The 20,000-nt window shown below is 45.7% G+C and overlaps 1 protein-coding gene across 1 annotated transcript in view; it reads left to right on the forward strand.

The window, feature by feature from the left end:
• Nucleotides 1-20,000, forward strand: part of LOC121843584 (ankyrin-3-like) — a gene marked incomplete at its 5' end in the record, with an annotated part of 48,412 nt that overhangs the window by 21,916 nt on the left and 6,496 nt on the right. Inside the window, one exon of the mRNA XM_042313313.1 lies at nt 19,850-19,948. Coding sequence (XP_042169247.1) covers nt 19,850-19,948 — 99 coding nt within the window. The remainder of the gene's footprint in view (nt 1-19,849; nt 19,949-20,000) is intronic.

Here is a 20,000-nt window from a genome sequence, read left to right on the forward strand (position 1 = left end):
CTCCAGTACTAACCAGACTGACCCTCCAGACCTCCAGTACCAACCAGCCTGACCCTCCAGTACTAACCAGACTGACCCTCCAGTACTAACCAGACTGGCCCTCCAGACCTCCAGTACTAACCAGACTGGCCCTCCAGTACTAACCAGACTGACCCTCCAGACCTCCAGTACTAACCAGACTGGCCCTCCAGTACTAACCAGACTGGCCCTCCAGTACTAACCAGACTGACCCTCCAGTACTAACCAGACTGGCCCTCCAGACCTCCAGTACTAACCAGACTGGCCCTCCAGTACTAACCAGACTTGCCCTCCAGTACTAACCAGACTGGCCCTCCAGTACTAACCAGACTGGCCCTCCAGTACTAACCAGACTGGCCCTCCAGACCTCCAGTACTAACCAGACTGACCCTCCAGACCTCCAGTACTAACCAGACAGGCCCTCCAGTACTACCCAGACTGACCCTCCAGACCTCCAGTACTAACCAGACTGACCCTCCAGACCTCCAGTACTAACCAGACTGGCCCTCCAGTACTAACCAGACTGGCCCTCCAGACCTCCAGTACTAACCAGCCTGACCCTCCAGACCTCCAGTACTAACCAGACTGGCCCTCCAGTACTAACCAGACTGACCCTCCAGACCTCCAGTACTAACCAGACTGAGCCTCCAGACCTCCAGTACTAACCAGCCTGACCCTCCAGACCTCCAGTACTAGCCAGCCTGGCCCTCCAGACCTCCAGTACTAACCAGACTGGCCCTCCAGTACTAACCAGACTGACCCTCCAGACCTCCAGTACTAACCAGCCTGACCCTCCAGACCTCCAATACTAACCAGACTGGCCCTCTAGTACTAACCAGACTGACCCCCAGACCTCCATAACTAACTAGAATGTGATGAATGATCCTGATGTAATCTCCATAGTGATGAATGATCATGATGTAATCTCAAAAGTGATTAATGATCATTATGTAATCTCCATAGTGATGAATGATCATTATGTAATCTCCATAGTGATGAATGATAAATTATCCAAACTAACGGTTTTGTCTAATGTTCAGTGATTAATCTCATTCTTATCCCTATTCAGGCAATGACAGGCGTTGTGTGTCTCTGTGTGACCTTGAGCCTGTGTGTGTGTGTGTGTTCCCCTGTCTCTGTGTGTGTGTATGTCCCCCTTCAACCTCTATCCCTTTAATAAAAGGCCCAACTCTCCTCTCTGTCGTAATCCTCCCTCTTGGTAATCCTGGGAGAGTAATATTGCTCTTTAATCCACATATTTTTATTTGCCCCTATTCCCCTCTTAGCGTCTTTTATTTGTCCCTCTTCCCCTCTTCCTCTCTTCCCCTCTTCCTGTCTTTTATTTGTCCCTCTTCCCCTCTTCCTGTCTTTTATTTGTCCCTCTTCCCCTCTTCCTCTCTTCCCCTCTTCCTGTCTTTTATTTGTCCCTCTTCCCCTCTTCCTGTCTTTTATTTGTCCCTCTTCCCCTCTTACTGTCTTTTATTTGCCCCTCTTCCCCTCTTACTGTCTTTTATTTGTCCCTCTTCCTCTCTTACTGTCTTTTATTTGTCCCTCTTCCTCTCTTCCCCTCTTACAGTCTTTTATTTGTCCCTATTCCCCTCTTACTGTCTTTTATTTGTCCCTCTTCCTCTCTTCCAGTCTTTTATTTGTCCCTCTTCCTCTCTTACTGTCTTTTATTTGTCCCTCTTCCTCTCTTACTGTCTTTTATTTGTCCCTCTTCCTCTCTTACTGTCTTTTATTTGTCCCTCTTCCTCTCTTACTGTCTTTTATTTGTCCCTCTTCCTCTCTTCCCCTCTTACAGTCTTTTATTTGTCCCTCTTCCCCTCTTACAGTCTTTTATTTGTCCCTCTTCCTCTCTTCCTCTCTTACAGTCTTTTATTTGTCCCTCTTCCCCTCTTCCTGTCTTTTATTTGTCCCTCTTCCCCTCTTACTGTCTTTTATTTGCCCCTCTTCCCCTCTTACTGTCTTTTATTTGCCCCTCTTCCTCTCTTACTGTCTTTTATTTGTCCCTCTTCCTCTCTTCCCCTCTTACAGTCTTTTATTTGTCCCTATTCCCCTCTTCCAGTCTTTTATTTGTCCCTCTTCCTCTCTTACTGTCTTTTATTTGTCCCTCTTCCCCTCTTACTGTCTTTTATTTGTCCCTCTTCCTCTCTTCCTCTCTTACAGTCTTTTATTTGTCCCTCTTCCTCTCTTACTGTCTTTTATTTGTCCCTCTTCCTCTCTTACTGTCTTTTATTTGTCCCTCTTCCTCTCTTCCCCTCTTACTGTCTTTTATTTGTCCCTCTTCCTCTCTTCCCCTCTTACTGTCTTTTATTTGTCCCTCTTCCTCTCTTCCCCTCTTACAGTCTTTTATTTGTCCCTCTTCCCCTCTTACAGTCTTTTATTTGTCCCTATTCCCCTCTTCCAGTCTTTTATTTGTCCCTCTTCCTCTCTTACAGTCTTTTATTTGTCCCTATTCCCCTCTTCCAGTCTTTTATTTGTCCCTCTTCCCCTCTTACAGTCTTTTATTTGTCCCTATTCCCCTCTTCCAGTCTTTTATTTGTCCCTCTTCCTCTCTTACAGTCTTTTATTTGTCCCTCTTCCCCTCTTCCTGTCTTTTATTTGTCCCTCTTCCCCTCTTACTGTCTTTTATTTGCCCCTCTTCCCCTCTTACTGTCTTTTATTTGTCCCTCTTCCTCTCTTACTGTCTTTTATTTGTCCCTCTTCCTCTCTTCCCTCTTACAGTCTTTTATTTGTCCCTCTTCCTCTCTTACAGTCTTTTATTTGTCCCTCTTCCTCTCTTCCCCTCTTACTGTCTTTTATTTGTCCCTCTTCCTCTCTTACAGTCTTTTATTTGTCCCTCTTCCTCTCTTACAGTCTTTTATTTGTCCCTCTTCCTCTCTTCCCCTCTTACTGTCTTTTATTTGTCCCTCTTCCTCTCTTACAGTCTTTTATTTGTCCCTCTTCCTCTCTTACCCTCTTACAGTCTTTTATTTGTCCCTCTTCCCCTCTTACTGTCTTTTATTTGTCCCTCTTCCTCTCTTCCTCTCTTACAGTCTTTTATTTGTCCCTCTTCCTCTCTTACTGTCTTTTATTTGTCCCTCTTCCTCTCTTACTGTCTTTTATTTGTCCCTCTTCCTCTCTTCCTGTCTTTTATTTGTCCCTCTTCCTCTCTTACTGTCTTTTATTTGTCCCTCTTCCCCTCGTCCTGTCTTTTATTTGTCCCTCTTCCTCTCTTACTGTCTTTTATTTGTCCCTCTTCCCCTCGTCCTGTCTTTTATTTGTCCCTCTTCCTCTCTTACTGTCTTTTATTTGTCCCTCTTCCTCTCTTCCTCTCTTACTGTCTTTTATTTGTCCCTCTTCCCCTCTTACTGTCTTTTATTTGCCCCTCTTCCTCTCTTACTGTCTTTTATTTGTCCCTCTTCCTCTCTTACTGTCTTTTATTTGTCCCTCTTCCCCTCTTCCCCTCTTACTGTCTTTTATTTGTCCCTCTTCCTCTCTTACTGTCTTTTATTTGTCCCTCTTCCTCTCTTCCTCTCTTACTGTCTTTTATTTGTCCCTCTTCCTCTCTTAGCGTCTTTTATTTGTCCCTCTTCCTCTCTTACTGTCTTTTATTTGTCCCTCTTCCTCTCTTCCCCTCTTACTGTCTTTTATTTGTCCCTCTTCCTCTCTTCCTCTCTTACTGTCTTTTATTTGTCCCTCTTCCTCTCTTACAGTCTTTTATTTGTCCCTCTTCCTCTCTTACTGTCTTTTATTTGTCCCTCTTCCTCTCTTAGCGTCTTTTATTTGTCCCTCTTCCCCTCTTCCTGTCTTTTATTTGTCCCTCTTCCCCTCTTCCTGTCTTTTATTTGTCCCTCTTCCCCTCTTACTGTCTTTTATTTGTCCCTCTTCCCCTCTTACTGTCTTTTATTTGTCCCTCTTCCCCTCTTACTGTCTTTTATTTGTCCCTCTTCCTCTCTTCCCCTCTTACTGTCTTTTATTTGTCCCTCTTCCCCTCTTACTGTCTTTTATTTGTCCCTCTTCCCCTCTTACTGTCTTTTATTTGTCCCTCTTCCTCTCTTACTGTCTTTTATTTGTCCCTCTTCCCCTCTTACTGTCTTTTATTTGTCCCTCTTCCCCTCTTCCCCTCTTACTATCTTTTATTTGTCCCTCTTCCCCTCTTACTGTCTTTTATTTGTCCCTCTTCCCCTCTTCCTGTCTTTTATTTGTCCCTCTTCCCCTCTTACTGTCTTTTATTTGTCCCTCTTCCCCTCTTACAGTCTTTTATTTGTCCCTCTTCCTCTCTTCCCCTCTTACTGTCTTTTATTTGTCCCTCTTCCTCTCTTACAGTCTTTATTTGTCCCTCTTCCTCTCTTACTGTCTTTTATTTGTCCCTCTTCCCCTCTTCCCCTCTTACTGTCTTTTATTTGTCCCTCTTCCCTCTTCCCCTCTTACTGTCTTTTATTTGTCCCTCTTCCCCTCTTACTGTCTTTTATTTGTCCCTCTTCCTCTCTTACTGTCTTTTATTTGTCCCTCTTCCTCTCTTACTGTCTTTTATTTGTCCCTCTTCCCCTCTTACTGTCTTTTATTTGTCCCTCTTCCTCTCTTACTGTCTTTTATTTGTCCCTCTTCCCCTCTTACTGTCTTTTATTTGTCCCTCTTCCCCTCTTCCCCTCTTACTGTCTTTTATTTGTCCCTCTTCCCCTCTTACTGTCTTTTATTTGTCCCTCTTCCCCTCTTACTGTCTTTTATTTGTCCCTCTTCCCCTCTTCCCCTCTTACTGTCTTTTATTTGTCCCTCTTCCCCTCTTACTGTCTTTTATTTGTCCCTCTTCCCCTCTTCCCCTCTTACTGTCTTTTATTTGTCCCTCTTCCCTCTTACTGTCTTTTATTTGTCCCTCTTCCCTCTTCCCCTCTTACTGTCTTTTATTTGCCCCTCTTCCTCTCTTACTGTCTTTTATTTGTCCCTCTTCCCCTCTTACTGTCTTTTATTTGTTCTTCCCTCTTCCCCTCTTACTGTCTTTTATTTGTCCCTCTTCCCCTCTTACTGTCTTTTATTTGTCCCTCTTCCTCTCTTACTGTCTTTTATTTGTCCCTCTTCCCCTCTTCCCCTCTTACTGTCTTTTATTTGCCCCTCTTCCTCTCTTACTGTCTTTTATTTGTCCCTCTTCCCCTCTTCCTCTCTTCCCCTCTTACTGTCTTTTATTTGTCTCTCTTCCTCTCTTACTGTCTTTTATTTGTCCCTCTTCCCCTCTTCCTCTCTTCCCCTCTTACTGTCTTTTATTTGTCCCTCTTCCTCTCTTACTGTCTTTTATTTGTCCCTCTTCCCCTCTTCCTCTCTTCCCCTCTTACTGTCTTTTATTTGTCCCTCTTCCTCTCTTACAGTCTTTTATTTGTCCCTCTTCCTCTCTTACTGTCTTTTATTTGTCCCTCTTCCTCTCTTACTGTCTTTTATTTGTCCCTCTTCCCCTCTTACTGTCTTTTATTTGCCCCTCTTCCTCTCTTACTGTCTTTTTTGTCCCTCTTCCCCTCTTCCTCTCTTCCCCTCTTACTGTCTTTTATTTGTCCCTCTTCCCCTCTTCCCCTCTTACAGTCTTTTATTTGTCCCTCTTCCCCTCTTACTGTCTTTTCTCCCACCTTCCTTCACATTCTGTCCTCGTCCTGAATGGCATCCTTCTCTCTATGGGCCCTGGTCATAAGTAGTGCACTAAATAGGGAATAGGGTGCCATAGGGCCCTGGTCATAAGTAGTGCACTAAATAGGGAATAGGGCGCCATAGGGCCCTGGTGATAAGTAGTGCACTATATAGGGAATAGGGTGCCATAGGGCCCTGGTCATAAGTAGTGCACTATATAGGGAATAGGGTGCCATAGGGCCCTGGTCATCAGTAGTGCACGATATAGGGAATAGGGTGCCATTTGGGACCCATTTAGCCTCTGTTTCATCAGTCAATCAGAAAAACGTTCATTATCGTCAAACTACAAAGCTTTTTTGTTGTTGCCCCCTTTCTAATCCCGGACGACGCTAGGCCAATTGTGCGTCACCCCATGGACCTCCCGGTCGCGGCCGGCTGCGACAGAGCCTGGGCTCAAACCCAGAGTCTCTGGTGGCACAGATAGCACTGTGCCCTAGACCACTGCGCCGGGAGGCCCCAAACTACATTGTTATTCAGTACAGGACCAACTGTACCCTGCAGTTGATGTGTGTGTGTGTGTGTGTGTGTGTGTGTGTGTGTGTGGTACACTCTTAACACCCCTAAAGGGTTCTGTTGTCCCCATAGGAGAACCCCTTTTTGGTTCCAGGTAGAACCCTTTTTCAAAGCAAAGAGGGGTTTTACCTGGAACCAAGGAGGGTTGTTACCATAATCTCTCGGCCTGCCGGTAGTAGGTGGACATATCGTGCTGCTTGGTCAAGCCAGCCTGCCATGTGATCTGCTCGGTCAAAGGATCAGAGATCACCTGTGTGAGTGTGTGTGTGTGTGTGTGTGTGTGTGTGTGTGTGTGTGTGTGTGTGTGTGTGTGTGTGTCTGTGTGTGTGTGTGTGTGTGTGTGTGTGTGTGTGTGTGTGTGTGTGTGTGTGTGTGTGTGTGTGCTGTAGGCTAGTACATTAGCTAAATGAATAAGCCAGGTGGTGAGATGGATACAGGGATCTGTTTGTCCCTCTCTCACAGTTCACCGGGATTAAGTCCGGTGTGTGTTCCCTGTGTGTGTGTGTGTGTGTTAGAGAGGTATCTGTGTGTTAGAGAGGTCTCTGTGTTTGTTAGAGAGGTATCGGTGTGTTAGAGAGGTCTCTGTGTGTATTAGAGAGGTCTCTGTGTGTTAGAAAGGTCTCTGTGTGTATTAGAGAGGTATCTGTGTGTTAGAGAGGTCTCTGTGTTTGTTAGAGAGGTATCGGTGTGTTAGAGAGGTCTCTGTGTGTATTAGAGAGGTCTCTGTGTGTTAGAAAGGTCTCTGTGTGTATTAGAGAGGTATCTGTGTGTTAGAGAGGTCTCTGTGTTTGTTAGAGAGGTATCGGTGTGTTAGAGAGGTCTCTGTGTGTGTTAGAGAGGTCTCTGTGTGTATTAGAGAGGTCTCTGTGTGTGTTAGAGAGGTTTCTGTGTGTTAGAGAGGTCTGTGTGTTAGAGAGGTCGCTGTGTGTATCAGAGAGGCCTCTGTGTGTTAGAGAGGTATCTGTGTGTTAGAGAGGATTCTGTCTGTTAGAGAGGTCTCTCTGTGTGTTAGAGAGGTCTCTCTGTGTGTTAGAGAGGTCTGTGTGTTAGAGAGGTCTCCCTGTGTGTTAGAGAGGTCTCTCTGTGTGTTAGAGAGGTCTCTGTGTGTGTTAGAGAGGTCTCTGTGTGTTAGAGAGGACTCTGTGTGTTTGAGAGGACTCTTTGTGTTAGAGAGGTCTGTGTGTTAGAGAGGTCTCTCTGTGTGTTAGAGAGGTCTGTGTGTTAGAGAGGTCTGTGTGTTAGAGAGGTCTCTGTGTGTGTTAGAGAGGTCTCTGTGTGTGTTAGAGAGGTCTGTGTGTTAGAGAGGATTCTGTCTGTTAGAGAGGACTCTGTGTGTTAGAGAGGTCTCTCTGTGTGTTAGAGAAGTCTGTGTGTTAGAGAGGTCACTGATATACCTGATTCTATTGGTTCCATATTGCAGGGGACCCCCATTCCATTGGTTTATAAAACTACTGGCATAGGGTGTTATAGTGGTTCCATAGGGCAGGGGACCCCCATTCCATTGGTTTATAAAACTACTGGCATAGGGTGTTATAGTGGTTATATTGGTTCCATAGGATGTTATAGTGGTTCTATTGGTTCCATAGGATGTTATAGTGGTTATATTGGTTCCATAGGATGTTATAGTGGTTCTATTGGTTCCATGGGGTGTTATAGTGGTTCTATTGGTTCCATATGATGTTATAGTGGTTCTATTGGTTCCATAGGGCAGGGGACCCCCATTCCATTGGTTTATTAAACCACTGGCATAGGGTGTTATAGTGGTTCTATTGGTTCCATAGGGCAGGGGACCCCCATTCCATTGGTTTATAAAACTACTGGCATAGGGTGTTATAGTGGTTATATTGGTTCCATAGGGCAGGGGACCCCCCATTCCATTGGTTTATAAAACTACTGGCATAGGGTGTTATAGTGGTTCTATTGGTTCCATAGGATGTTATAGTGGTTCTATTGGTTCCATAGGGTGTTATAGTGGTTCTATTGGTTCCATAGGGTGTTATAGTGGTTCTATTGGTTCCATAAGGTGTTATTGTGGTTCAATTGGTTCCACACAGATTAGTCCTGTTCTTAATGCTGGGACCAGTTTCCCAGACCCAGATTAGTCCTAGTCCTGTTCTTAATGCTGGGACCAGTTTCCCAGACACAGATTAGTCCTAGTCCTGTTCTTAATGCTTGGGGCCAGTTTCCCAGACACAGATTCGTCCTAGTCCTGTTCTTAATGCTTGGGGCCAGTTTCCCAGACACAGATTAGTCCTAGTCCTGTTCTTAATGCTTGGGGCCAGTTTCCCAGACACAGATTAGTCCTAGTCCTGTTCTTAATGCTGGGACCAGTTTCCCAGACCCAGATTAGTCCTAGTCCTGTTCTTAATGCTGGGACCAGTTTCCCAGACACAGATTAGTCCTGTTCTTAATGCTGAGACCAGTTTCCCAGACACAGATTAGTCCTGGTCCTGTTCTTAATGCTTGGGGCCAGTTTCCCAGACACAGATTAGTCATGGTCCTGTTCTTAATGCTGAGACCAGTTTCCCAGACACAGATTAGTCCTGGTCCTGTTCTTAATGCTGGGACCAGTTTCCCAGACACAGATTAGTCCTGTTCTTAATGCTTGGGGCCAGTTTCCCAGACACAGATTAGTCCTGGTCCTGTTCTTAATGCTGAGACCAGTTTCCCAGACACAGATTAGTCCTGGTCCTGTTCTTAATGCTGAGACCAGTTTCCCAGACACAGATTAGTCCTGGTCCTGTTCTTAATGCTGGGGCCAGTTTCCCAGACACAGATTAGTCCTAGTCCTGTTCTTAATGCTGGGGCCAGTTTCCCAGACAGAGATTAGTCCTAGTCCTGTTCTTAATGCTGGGGCCAGTTTCCCAGACACAGATTAGTCCTACTCCTGTTCTTAATGCTTGGGGCCAGTTTCCCAGACACAGATTAGTCCTGTTCTTAATGCTGGGACCAGTTTCCCAGACACAGATTAGTCATGTTCTTAATGCTTGGGACCAGTTTCCCAGACACAGATTAGTCCTGGTCCTGTTCTTAATGCTTGGGGCCAGTTTCCCAGACACAGATTAGTCCTGGTCCTGTTCTTAATGCTGGGGCCAGTTTCCCAGACACAGATTAGTCCTGTTCTTAATGCTTGGGGCCAGTTTCCCAGACACAGATTAGTCCTGGTCCTGTTCTTAATGCTGGGACCAGTTTCCCAGACACAGATTAGTCCTGGTCCTGTTCTTAATGCTTGGGGCCAGTTTCCCAGACACAGATTAGTCCTGTTCTTAATGCTTGGGACCAGTTTCCCAGACACAGATTAGTCCTGGTCCTGTTCTTAATGCTGGGGCCTGTTTCCCAGACACAGATTAGTCCTGGTCCTGTTCTTAATGCTGGGGCCAGTTTCCCAGACACAGATTAGTCCCGGTCCTGTTCTTAATGCTGGGACCAGTTTCCCAGACACAGATTAGTCCTGTTCTTAATGCTGGGGACAGTTTCCCAGACACAGATTAGTCCTGTTCTTAATGCTGGGGCCAGTTTCCCAGACACAGATTAGTCCTGTTCTTAATGCTTGGGGCCAGTTTCCCAGACACAGATTAGTCCTGGTCCTGTTATTAATGCTGGTGCCAGTTTCCCAGACACAGATTAGTCCTGTTCTTAATGCTGGGGCCAGTTTCCCAGACACAGATTAGTCCTGGTCCTGTTCTTAATGCTTGGGGCCAGTTTCCCAGACACAGATTAGTCCTGGTCCTGTTCTTAATGCTTGGGACCAGTTTCCCAGACACAGATTAGTCCTGGTCCTGTTCTTAATGCTTGGGACCAGTTTCCCAGACACAGATTAGTCCTGGTCCTCTTCTTATTGCTTGGGGCCAGTTTCCCAGACACAGATTAGTCCTGTTCTTAATGCTTGGGGCCAGTTTCCCAGACATAGATTAGTCCTGTTCTTAATGCTTGGGGCCAGTTTCCCAGACACAGATTAGTCCTGTTCTTAATGCTGGGGCCAGTTTCCCAGACACAGATTAGTCCTGGTCCTGTTCTTAATGCTTGGGGCCAGTTTCCCAGACACAGATTAGTCATGTTCTTAATGCTTGGGGCCAGTTTCCCAGACACAGATTAGTCCTATTCTTAATGCTTGGGGCCAGTTTCCCAGACACAGATTAGTCCTGGTCCTGTTCTTAATGCTTGGGGCCAGTTTCCCAGACACAGATTAGTCCTGTTCTTAGTGCTTGGGGCCAGTTTCCCAGACACAGATTAGTCCTATTCTTAATGCTTGGGGCCAGTTTCCCAGACACAGATTAGTCCTATTCTTAATGCTTGGGGCCAGTTTCCCAGACACAGATTAGTCCTGTTCTTAATGCTTGGGGCCAGTTTCCCAGACACAGATTCGTCCTGGTCCTGTTCTTAATGCTGAGACCAGTTTCCCAGACACAGATTAGTCCTGGTCCTGTTCTTAATGCTGAGACCAGTTTCCCAGACACAGATTAGTCCTGGTCCTGTTCTTAATGCTGGGGCCAGTTTCCCAGACACAGATTAGTCCTAGTCCTGTTCTTAATGCTGGGGCCAGTTTCCCAGACAGAGATTAGTCCTAGTCCTGTTCTTAATGCTGGGGCCAGTTTCCCAGACACAGATTAGTCCTACTCCTGTTCTTAATGCTTGGTGCCAGTTTCCCAGACACAGATTAGTCCTGTTCTTAATGCTGGGACCAGTTTCCCAGACACAGATTAGTCCTGTTCTTAATGCTTGGGACCAGTTTCCCAGACACAGATTAGTCCTGGTCCTGTTCTTAATGCTTGGGGCCAGTTTCCCAGACACAGATTAGTCCTGGTCCTGTTCTTAATGCTGGGGCCAGTTTCCCAGACACAGATTAGTCCTGTTCTTAATGCTTGGGGCCAGTTTCCCAGACACAGATTAGTCCTGGTCCTGTTCTTAATGCTGGGACCAGTTTCCCAGACACAGATTAGTCCTGGTCCTGTTCTTAATGCTTGGGGCCAGTTTCCCAGACACAGATTAGTCCTGTTCTTAATGCTTGGGACCAGTTTCCCAGACACAGATTAGTCCTGTTCTTAATGCTGGGGCCAGTTTCCCAGACACAGATTAGTCCTGTTCTTAATGCTTGGGGCCAGTTTCCCAGACACAGATTAGTCCTGGTCCTGTTATTAATGCTGGGGCCAGTTTCCCAGACACAGATTAGTCCTGGTCCTGTTATTAATGCTGGTGCCAGTTTCCCAGACACAGATTAGTCCTGTTCTTAATGCTGGGGCCAGTTTCCCAGACACAGATTAGTCCTGGTCCTGTTCTTAATGCTTGGGGCCAGTTTCCCAGACACAGATTAGTCCTGGTCCTGTTCTTAATGCTTGGGACCAGTTTCCCAGACACAGATTAGTCCTGGTCCTGTTCTTAATGCTTGGGACCAGTTTCCCAGACACAGATTAGTCCTGGTCCTCTTCTTATTGCTTGGGGCCAGTTTCCCAGACACAGATTAGTCCTGTTCTTAATGCTTGGGGCCAGTTTCCCAGACATAGATTAGTCCTGTTCTTAATGCTTGGGGCCAGTTTCCCAGACACAGATTAGTCCTGTTCTTAATGCTGGGGCCAGTTTCCCAGACACAGATTAGTCCTGGTCCTGTTCTTAATGCTTGGGGCCAGTTTCCCAGACACAGATTAGTCATGTTCTTAATGCTTGGGGCCAGTTTCCCAGACACAGATTAGTCCTATTCTTAATGCTTGGGGCCAGTTTCCCAGACACAGATTAGTCCTGGTCCTGTTCTTAATGCTTGGGGCCAGTTTCCCAGACACAGATTAGTCCTGTTCTTAATGCTTGGGGCCAGTTTCCCAGACACAGATTAGTCCTATTCTTAATGCTTGGGGCCAGTTTCCCAGACACAGATTAGTCCTGTTCTTAATGCTGGGGCCAGTTTCCCAGACACAGATTAGTCCTGGTCCTGTTCTTAATGCTTGGGGCCAGTTTCCCAGACACAGATTAGTCATGTTCTTAATGCTTGGGGCCAGTTTCCCAGACACAGATTAGTCCTATTCTTAATGCTTGGGGCCAGTTTCCCAGACACAGATTAGTCCTGGTCCTGTTCTTAATGCTTGGGGCCAGTTTCCCAGACACAGATTAGTCCTGTTCTTAATGCTTGGGGCCAGTTTCCCAGACACAGATTAGTCCTATTCTTAATGCTTGGGGCCAGTTTCCCAGACACAGATTAGTCCTGTTCTTAATGCTTGGGGCCAGTTTCCCAGACACAGATTACTCCTGTTCTTAATGCTTGGGGCCAGTTTCCCAGACACAGATTAGTCCTGTTCTTAATGCTTGGGGCCAGTTTCCCAGACACAGATTAGTCCTGTTCTTAATGCTTGGGGCCAGTTTCCCAGACACAGATTAGTCCTAGTCCTGTTCTTAATGCTGGGGCCAGTTTCCCAGACACAGATTAGTCCTGGTCCTGTTCTTAATGCTTGGGGCCAGTTTCCCAGACACAGATTAGTCCTGTTCTTAATGCTTGGGGCCAGTTTCCCAGACACAGATTAGTCCTGTTCTTAATGCTTGGGGCCAGTTTCCCAGACACAGATTAGTCCTAGTCCTGTTCTTAATGCTGGGGCCAGTTTCCCAGACACAGATTAGTCCTGGTCCTGTTCTTAATGCTGGGACCAGTTTCCCAGACACAGATTAGTCCTACTCCTCTTCTTAATGCTGGGACCAGTTTCCCAGACACAGATTAGTCCTGGTCCTGTTCTTAATGCTTGGGGCCAGTTTCCCAGACACAGATTAGTCCTAGTCCTGTTCTTAATGCTGGGGCCTGTTTCCCAGACACAGATTAGTCCTGGTCCTGTTCTTAATGCTTGGGGCCAGTTTCCCAGACACAGATTAGTCCTAGTCCTGTTCTTAATGCTTGGGGCCAGTTTCCCAGACACAGATTAGTCCTGTTCTTAATGCTGGGACCAGTTTCCCAGACACAGATTAGTCCTGTTCTTAATGCTTGGGGCCAGTTTCCCAGACACAGATTAGTCCTACTCCTCTTCTTAATGCTGGGGCCAGTTACCCAGACACAGATTAGTCCTGTTCTTAATGCTGGGACCAGTTTCCCAGACACAGATTAGTCCTGGTCCTGTTCTTAATGCTTGGGGCCAGTTTCCCAGACAAAGATTAGTCCTACTCCTCTTCTTAATGCTGGGGCCAGTTTCCCAGACACAGATTAGTCCTGGTCCTGTTCTTAATGCTTGGGGCCAGTTTCCCAGACACAGATTAGTCCTAGTCCTGTTCTTAATGCTGGGACCAGTTTCCCAGACACAGATTAGTCCTAGTCCTGTTCTTAATGCTGGGACCAGTTCCCCAGACACAGATTAGTCCTGTTATTAATGCTGGGGCCAGTTTCCCAGACACAGATTAGTCCTGGTCCTGTTCAATGCTTGGGGCCAGTTTCCCAGACACAGATTACACATGGCCCTGTTCTTAAAAGCACTTTCTGTAGAGAATCTCCATGGAGAATGCTTTTTAGTCCAAGTCAGGGTTTAATATGTGTCTATGAATCAGCCACATATTATTTGGAATATCTGAAATAGTATTTGAACCAAGGACTGTCCACAATATTTCTGCCTTCTAAGTTTATGTCAGTGGGGACCAACCAGGTCCGTCCCTGGAAACTGAGATATATTTTGTTGCACTCCATTTCCTGGTACAGAAATGACCAGGTATTTGAAACCTGATATTGAACTGCTGGCCAATGAAAGGGCACAGTGTGTCACATGATTATGACTGAGTTGACCTGACAGAGTGTTATCAGCTGAGGTTCATCTTTGCTCTTTGAAGACTTCTAAGTATGTGCTCTATCAAACTCTATGGCCCGTGTTCTCCTTTCTGAGACTCACCTCCTCTTTCCAGGCGACTCTAACACACTGTGTGTGCTCTATCAAACTCTATGGCCCGTGTTCTCCTTTCTGAGACTCACCTCCTCCTTCCAGGCGACTCTAACACACTGTGTGTGCTCTATCAAACTCTATGGCCCGTGTTCTCCTTTCTGAGACTCACCTCCTCCTTCCAGGCGACTCTAACACACTGTGTGTGCTCTATCAAACTCTATGGCCCGTGTTCTCCTTTCTGAGACTCACCTCCTCCTTCCAGGCGACTCTAACACACTGTGTGTGCTCTATCAAACTCTATGGCCCGTGTTCTCCTTTCTGAGACACACCTCCTCTTTCCAGGCGACTCTAACACACTGTGTGTGCTCTATCAAACTCTATGGCCCGTGTTCTCCTTTCTGAGACTCACCTCCTCTTTCCAGGCGACTCTAACACACTGTGTGTGCTCTATCAAACTCTATGGCCCGTGTTCTCCTTTCTGAGACTCACCTCCTGTGCTCTATCAAACTCTATGGCCCGTGTTCTCCTTTCTGAGACTCACCTCCTCTTCCAGGCGACTCTAACACACTGTGTGCTCTATCAAACTCTATGTTCTCCTTTCTGAGACTCACCTCCTCTTTCCAGGCGACTCTAACACACTGTGTGTGCTCTATCAAACTCTATGGCCCGTGTTCTCCTTTCTGAGACTCACCTCCTCCTTCCAGGCGACTCTAACACACTGTGTGTGCTCTATGGCCCGTTATCTCCTTTCTGAGACTCACCTCCTCCTTCCAGGCGACTCTAACACACTGTGTGTGCTCTATCAAACTCTATGGCCCGTGTTCTCCTTTCTGAGACTCACCTCCTCCTTCCAGGCGACTCTAACACACTGTGTGTGCTCTATCAAACTCTATGGCCCGTCTTCTCCTTTCTGAGACTCACCTCCTCTTTCCAGGCGACTCTAACCCACTGTGTGTGCTCTATCAAACTCTATGGCCCCTGTCCGGAATGCAGGCTACTACTTTTCCCTTGACTTTTTCAGAAGCTTCTAAATGTGTGTTGTCCTTGGTAGTCTCTATGACAGTGCAGAAAGCCTGTACCCCATGGCTCTTTGGCATTTGAATGACTCGCTGTGTTTGTACGTGCGTGTGTGTTACTGTGTGTGTGTGTGTGGTGTGTGTGTGTACGAGCTACTGCCAAGTTGAGGGGGCTTTGGAATTAGTGTGTGTGTGGGGGGGGTGGATGAACAGAGAAGGGGGTAGGAACACCTCTCCTTGCTACAGTGGCATAGAAGGCTCCAGGACCAGCCAGGAGGGACAGTAGCTCCTCTCTCAACCCGACTGAGAGAGCCCGCAGGGGGGGCAGGAGGAGGCAGACAGGACCCTTAACATCCAAACCTCTGGAAGACCAGAAGAAGGAGAGATTACCAGACCAGAAGAAGAAGAGAGTAGCAGACCAGAAGAAGGAGAGATTACCAGACCAGAAGAAGAAGAGATTACCAGACCAGAAGAAGAAGAGATTACCAGACCAGAAGAAGGAGAGATTACCAGACCAGAAGAAGGAGAGATTACCAGACCAGAAGAAGGAGAGATTACCAGACCAGAAGAAGAAGAGATTACCAGACCAGAAGAAGAAGAGATTACCAGACCAGAAGAAGGAGAGATTACCAGACCAGAAGAAGGAGAGATTACCAGACCAGAAGAAGGAGAGATTACCAGACCAGGAGAAGAAGAGATTACCAGACCAGGAGAAGAAGAGATTACCAGACCAGAAGAAGGAGAGATTACCAGACCAGAAGAAGGAGAGATTACCAGACCAGAAGAAGGAGAGATTACCAGACCAGAAGAAGGAGAGATTACCAGACCAGGAGAAGAAGAGATTACCAGACCAGAAGAAGAGATTACCAGAACAGAAGAAGAAGAGATTACCAGACCAGAAGAAGAAGAGAGATAAGATAAAGAATAGAGGAGAAGAGATTAGAAGTGAGATAGTCAGGTGGAGGAGAAGGAGGGATAGTCAGGTGGAGGAGGAGGAGAAGGAGGAGGAGGAGAGGGCTGGGATTCCTCTCGCTCCTCTGGCTACACATGACAGGATGGAGGAAGACGAGGACGAGGTGATGTGTGTGTGTGTGTGTTATCCTTTACCACAGCTGTACGTATATTATCCTTGTCTTCAGTTATCAGTGCATGTAGCTAGCTACCTGAGCCATGTTGACATCTTGTGTGTATCACAAACGGCACACTGTTAAAAACCTGTTGAGTTTACAACTGATCCAGGATCTGTGCCGTAATTACAACAAAGAATCACGCTGTTGAGTTTACAACTGATCCATTGATCTGTGCCTTATTACAACAAAGACTCACTCTGTTGAGTTTACAACTGATCCAGGATCTGTGCCTTATTACAACAAAGACCCACGCTGTTGAGTTTACAACTGATCCAGGATCTGTGCCTTATTACAACAAAGACTCACGCTGTTGAGTTTACAACTGATCCAGGATCTGTGCCTTATTACAACAAAGACTCACGCTGTTGAGTTTACAACTGATCCAGGATCTGTGCCGTAATTACAACAAAGACTAACGCTGTTGAGTTTACAACTGATCCAGGATCTGTGCCTTATTACAACAAAGACTCACGCTGTTGAGTTTACAACTGATCCAGGATCTGTGCCTTATTACAACAAAGACTCACGCGGTTGAGTTTACAACTGATCCAGGATCTGTGCCTTATTACAACAAAGACTCACGCTGTTGAGTTTACAACTGATCCAGGATCTGTGCCGTAATTACAACAAAGACTCACGCTGTTGAGTTTACAACTGATCCAGGATCTGTGCCTTATTACAACAAAGACTCACGCTGTTGAGTTTACAACTGATCCAGGATCTGTGCCTTATTACAACAAAGACTCACGCTGTTGAGTTTACAACTGATCCAGGATCTGTGCCTTATTACAACAAAGACTCACGCTGTTGAGTTTACAACTGATCCAGGATCTGTGCCTTATTACAACAAAGACTCACGCTGTTGAGTTTACAACTGATCCAGGATCTGTGCCTTATTACAACAAAGACTCACGCTGTTGAGTTTACAACTGATCCAGGATCTGTGCCGTAATTACAACAAAGACTCACGCTGTTGAGTTTACAACTGATCCAGGATCTGTGCCGTAATTACAACAAAGACTCACGCTGTTGAGTTTACAACTGATCCAGGATCTGTGCCTTATTACAACAAAGACTCACGCTGTTGAGTTTACAACTGATCCAGGATCTGTGCCTTATTACAACAAAGACTCACGCTGTTGAGTTTACAACTGATCCAGGATCTGTGCCGTAATTACAACAAAGACTCACGCTGTTGAGTTTACAACTGATCCAGGATCTGTGCCTTATTACAACAAAGACTCACGCTGTTGAGTTTACAACTGATCCAGGATCTGTGCCGTAATTACAACAAAGACTCACGCTGTTGAGTTTACAACTGATCCAGGATCTGTGCCGTAATTACAACAAAGACTCACGCTGTTGAGTTTACAACTGATCCAGGATCTGTGCCGTAATTACAACAAAGACTCACGCTGTTGAGTTTACAACTGATCCAGGATCTGTGCCTTATTACAACAAAGACTCACGCTGTTGAGTTTACAACTGATCCAGGATCTGTGCCTTATTACAACAAAGACTCACGCTGTTGAGTTTACAACTGATCCAGGATCTGTGCCTTATTACAACAAAGACTCACGCTGTTGAGTTTACAACTGATCCAGGATCTGTGCCGTAATTACAACAAAGACTCACGCTGTTGAGTTTACAACTGATCCAGGATCTGTGCCTTATTACAACAAAGACTCACGCTGTTGAGTTTACAACTGATCCAGGATCTGTGCCGTAATTACAACAAAGACTCACGCTGTTGAGTTTACAACTGATCCAGGATCTGTGCCTTATTACAACAAAGACTCACGCTGTTGAGTTTACAACTGATCCAGGATCTGTGCCTTATTACAACAAAGACTCACGCTGTTGAGTTTACAACTGATCCAGGATCTGTGCCGTAATTACAACAAAGAATCACGCTGTTGAGTTTACAACTGATCCAGGATCTGTGCCTTATTACAACAACGACTCACGCTGTTGAGTTTACAACTGATCCAGGATCTGTGCCTTATTACAACAAAGACTCACGCTGTTGAGTTTACAACTGATCCAGGATCTGTGCCGTAATTACAACAAAGAATCACGCTGTTGAGTTTACAACTGATCCAGGATCTGTGCCTTATTACAACAAGACTCACGCTGTTGAGTTTACAACTGATCCAGGATCTGTGCCTTATTACAACAAAGACTCACGCTGTTGAGTTTACAACTGATCCAGGATCTGTGCCGTAATTACAACAAAGACTCACGCTGTTGAGTTTACAACTGATCCAGGATCTGTGCCTTATTACAACAAAGACTCACGCTGTTGAGTTTACAACTGATCCAGGATCTGTGCCTTATTACAACAAAGACTCTGCAGCAACACAGCTGTTAGGTTGAATTGGCTAAATGTGACGACGTAGAGATTTAAATCCAAAACTGAATAATAAAGCCTATGCAAGAGGTACAGTCCCTGGTTCGATTCCAGGATGTAACACATCCGGCCATAATTGGGAGTCCCATAGGGGTCACAGGTTAGGTTGTTGTTGTAATGTTAACCTTTATTTAACTAGGCAAGTCAGTTAATTAAGAACAAATTCTTAATTACAATGATGGCGCTGCCCTATGGGTCTCCCAATCACGGCCGGTTGTGATACATCCTGGAATCGAACCAGGGTGTCTGTAGTGACGCCTCTAGCACTAGAGATGCAGTGCCTTAGACCGCTGCGCCACTCGGGAGCCCAGTATTGACGCTCTATCTAATTTCATGACCTGCTCTGTGTTCCCTTTGAACATTGATCCGAATGCCTTGGTTCTTATGCTTGTAACTGACCTCAGATCTGTGTCTCCTCTTGTTGTCTCATTGGTCTGTCTGAATGCCTATTGTGTAAGAAACACTGATCTCCAAATGAGTCATCTCCCTTGTGTTGCTAATGGACTATATTAGCTGTTGAATCTAAGCTGACCAGAGGATATTTCCCTCGTTGCTGTTTAAGCTGAATCACTCACCTGTTATGTTTATGTTGTATGTCTTACCTGTTTTAAGAAGTACCCGTTGCTAGGTAACAGTCCGATACACCTGTTATGTTTTACAACGGATCGTCTCAGTGTGGGTTTGGAGTGGTGCTACTTATTTAAAAAATCCTACACTGTTATCTTTTTTGGGGGGGGATTGTTTATGTTGTATGTCGGACATGTTTTTAAGAAGTACCCGTTGCTAGGTAACCGTCCGATACACACGAGCTGAGATGAGAAGGACGTCTAATCGTTTCCTCTAGTTGAATGGGATAGACAACAGTCCACTTCATTCAGTTTGACTCTGTTGACATCCGGTGTCAGGAAACACTGACTTCCTTTTCAACTTTTTAAAGGTTTTTGATTGGTCTTCAAGCTCCTCCAAAAAAACAATAACACAGTCAAATATCTTTATGATAAAAAAATACACAGAAGTGTCCTGTGTTTGTTGTTGTGGGACGGGCTGAATATCTCAGTTCTCTTGTTACCGTCTAACTGACTCAGGTTGTCTCCCACATGGAAACCTATGGGGCCCTGGTCAAAAGTAGTGCACTATAAAGGGAACAAGGTTACATTTTGGATCTTATGTTTATATCACTGACCTGAGACCTGTGTTTCTGGTCATAGAACGGTCTGAATGCCTTCGTTTTTATGTTTGTAACACTGACCTGAGACCTGTGTTTCTCTGTTCCAGAACGGTCTGAATGCGCTGCACCTGGCAGCTAAGGAGGGCCATGAGGACCTGGTGGAAGAACTACTGGAGAGAGGCTCTGCGGTCGACTCTGCCACTAAGGTACAGGAAGTAAATGTCAGGAAGTAAACCCCAAATTCCAATTGAATAATTA

The sequence above is a fragment of the Oncorhynchus tshawytscha genome, unplaced genomic scaffold (genome assembly GCF_018296145.1).
Source record: "Oncorhynchus tshawytscha isolate Ot180627B unplaced genomic scaffold, Otsh_v2.0 Un_contig_10963_pilon_pilon, whole genome shotgun sequence".
Classification (NCBI taxonomy): domain Eukaryota; kingdom Metazoa; phylum Chordata; class Actinopteri; order Salmoniformes; family Salmonidae; genus Oncorhynchus; species Oncorhynchus tshawytscha.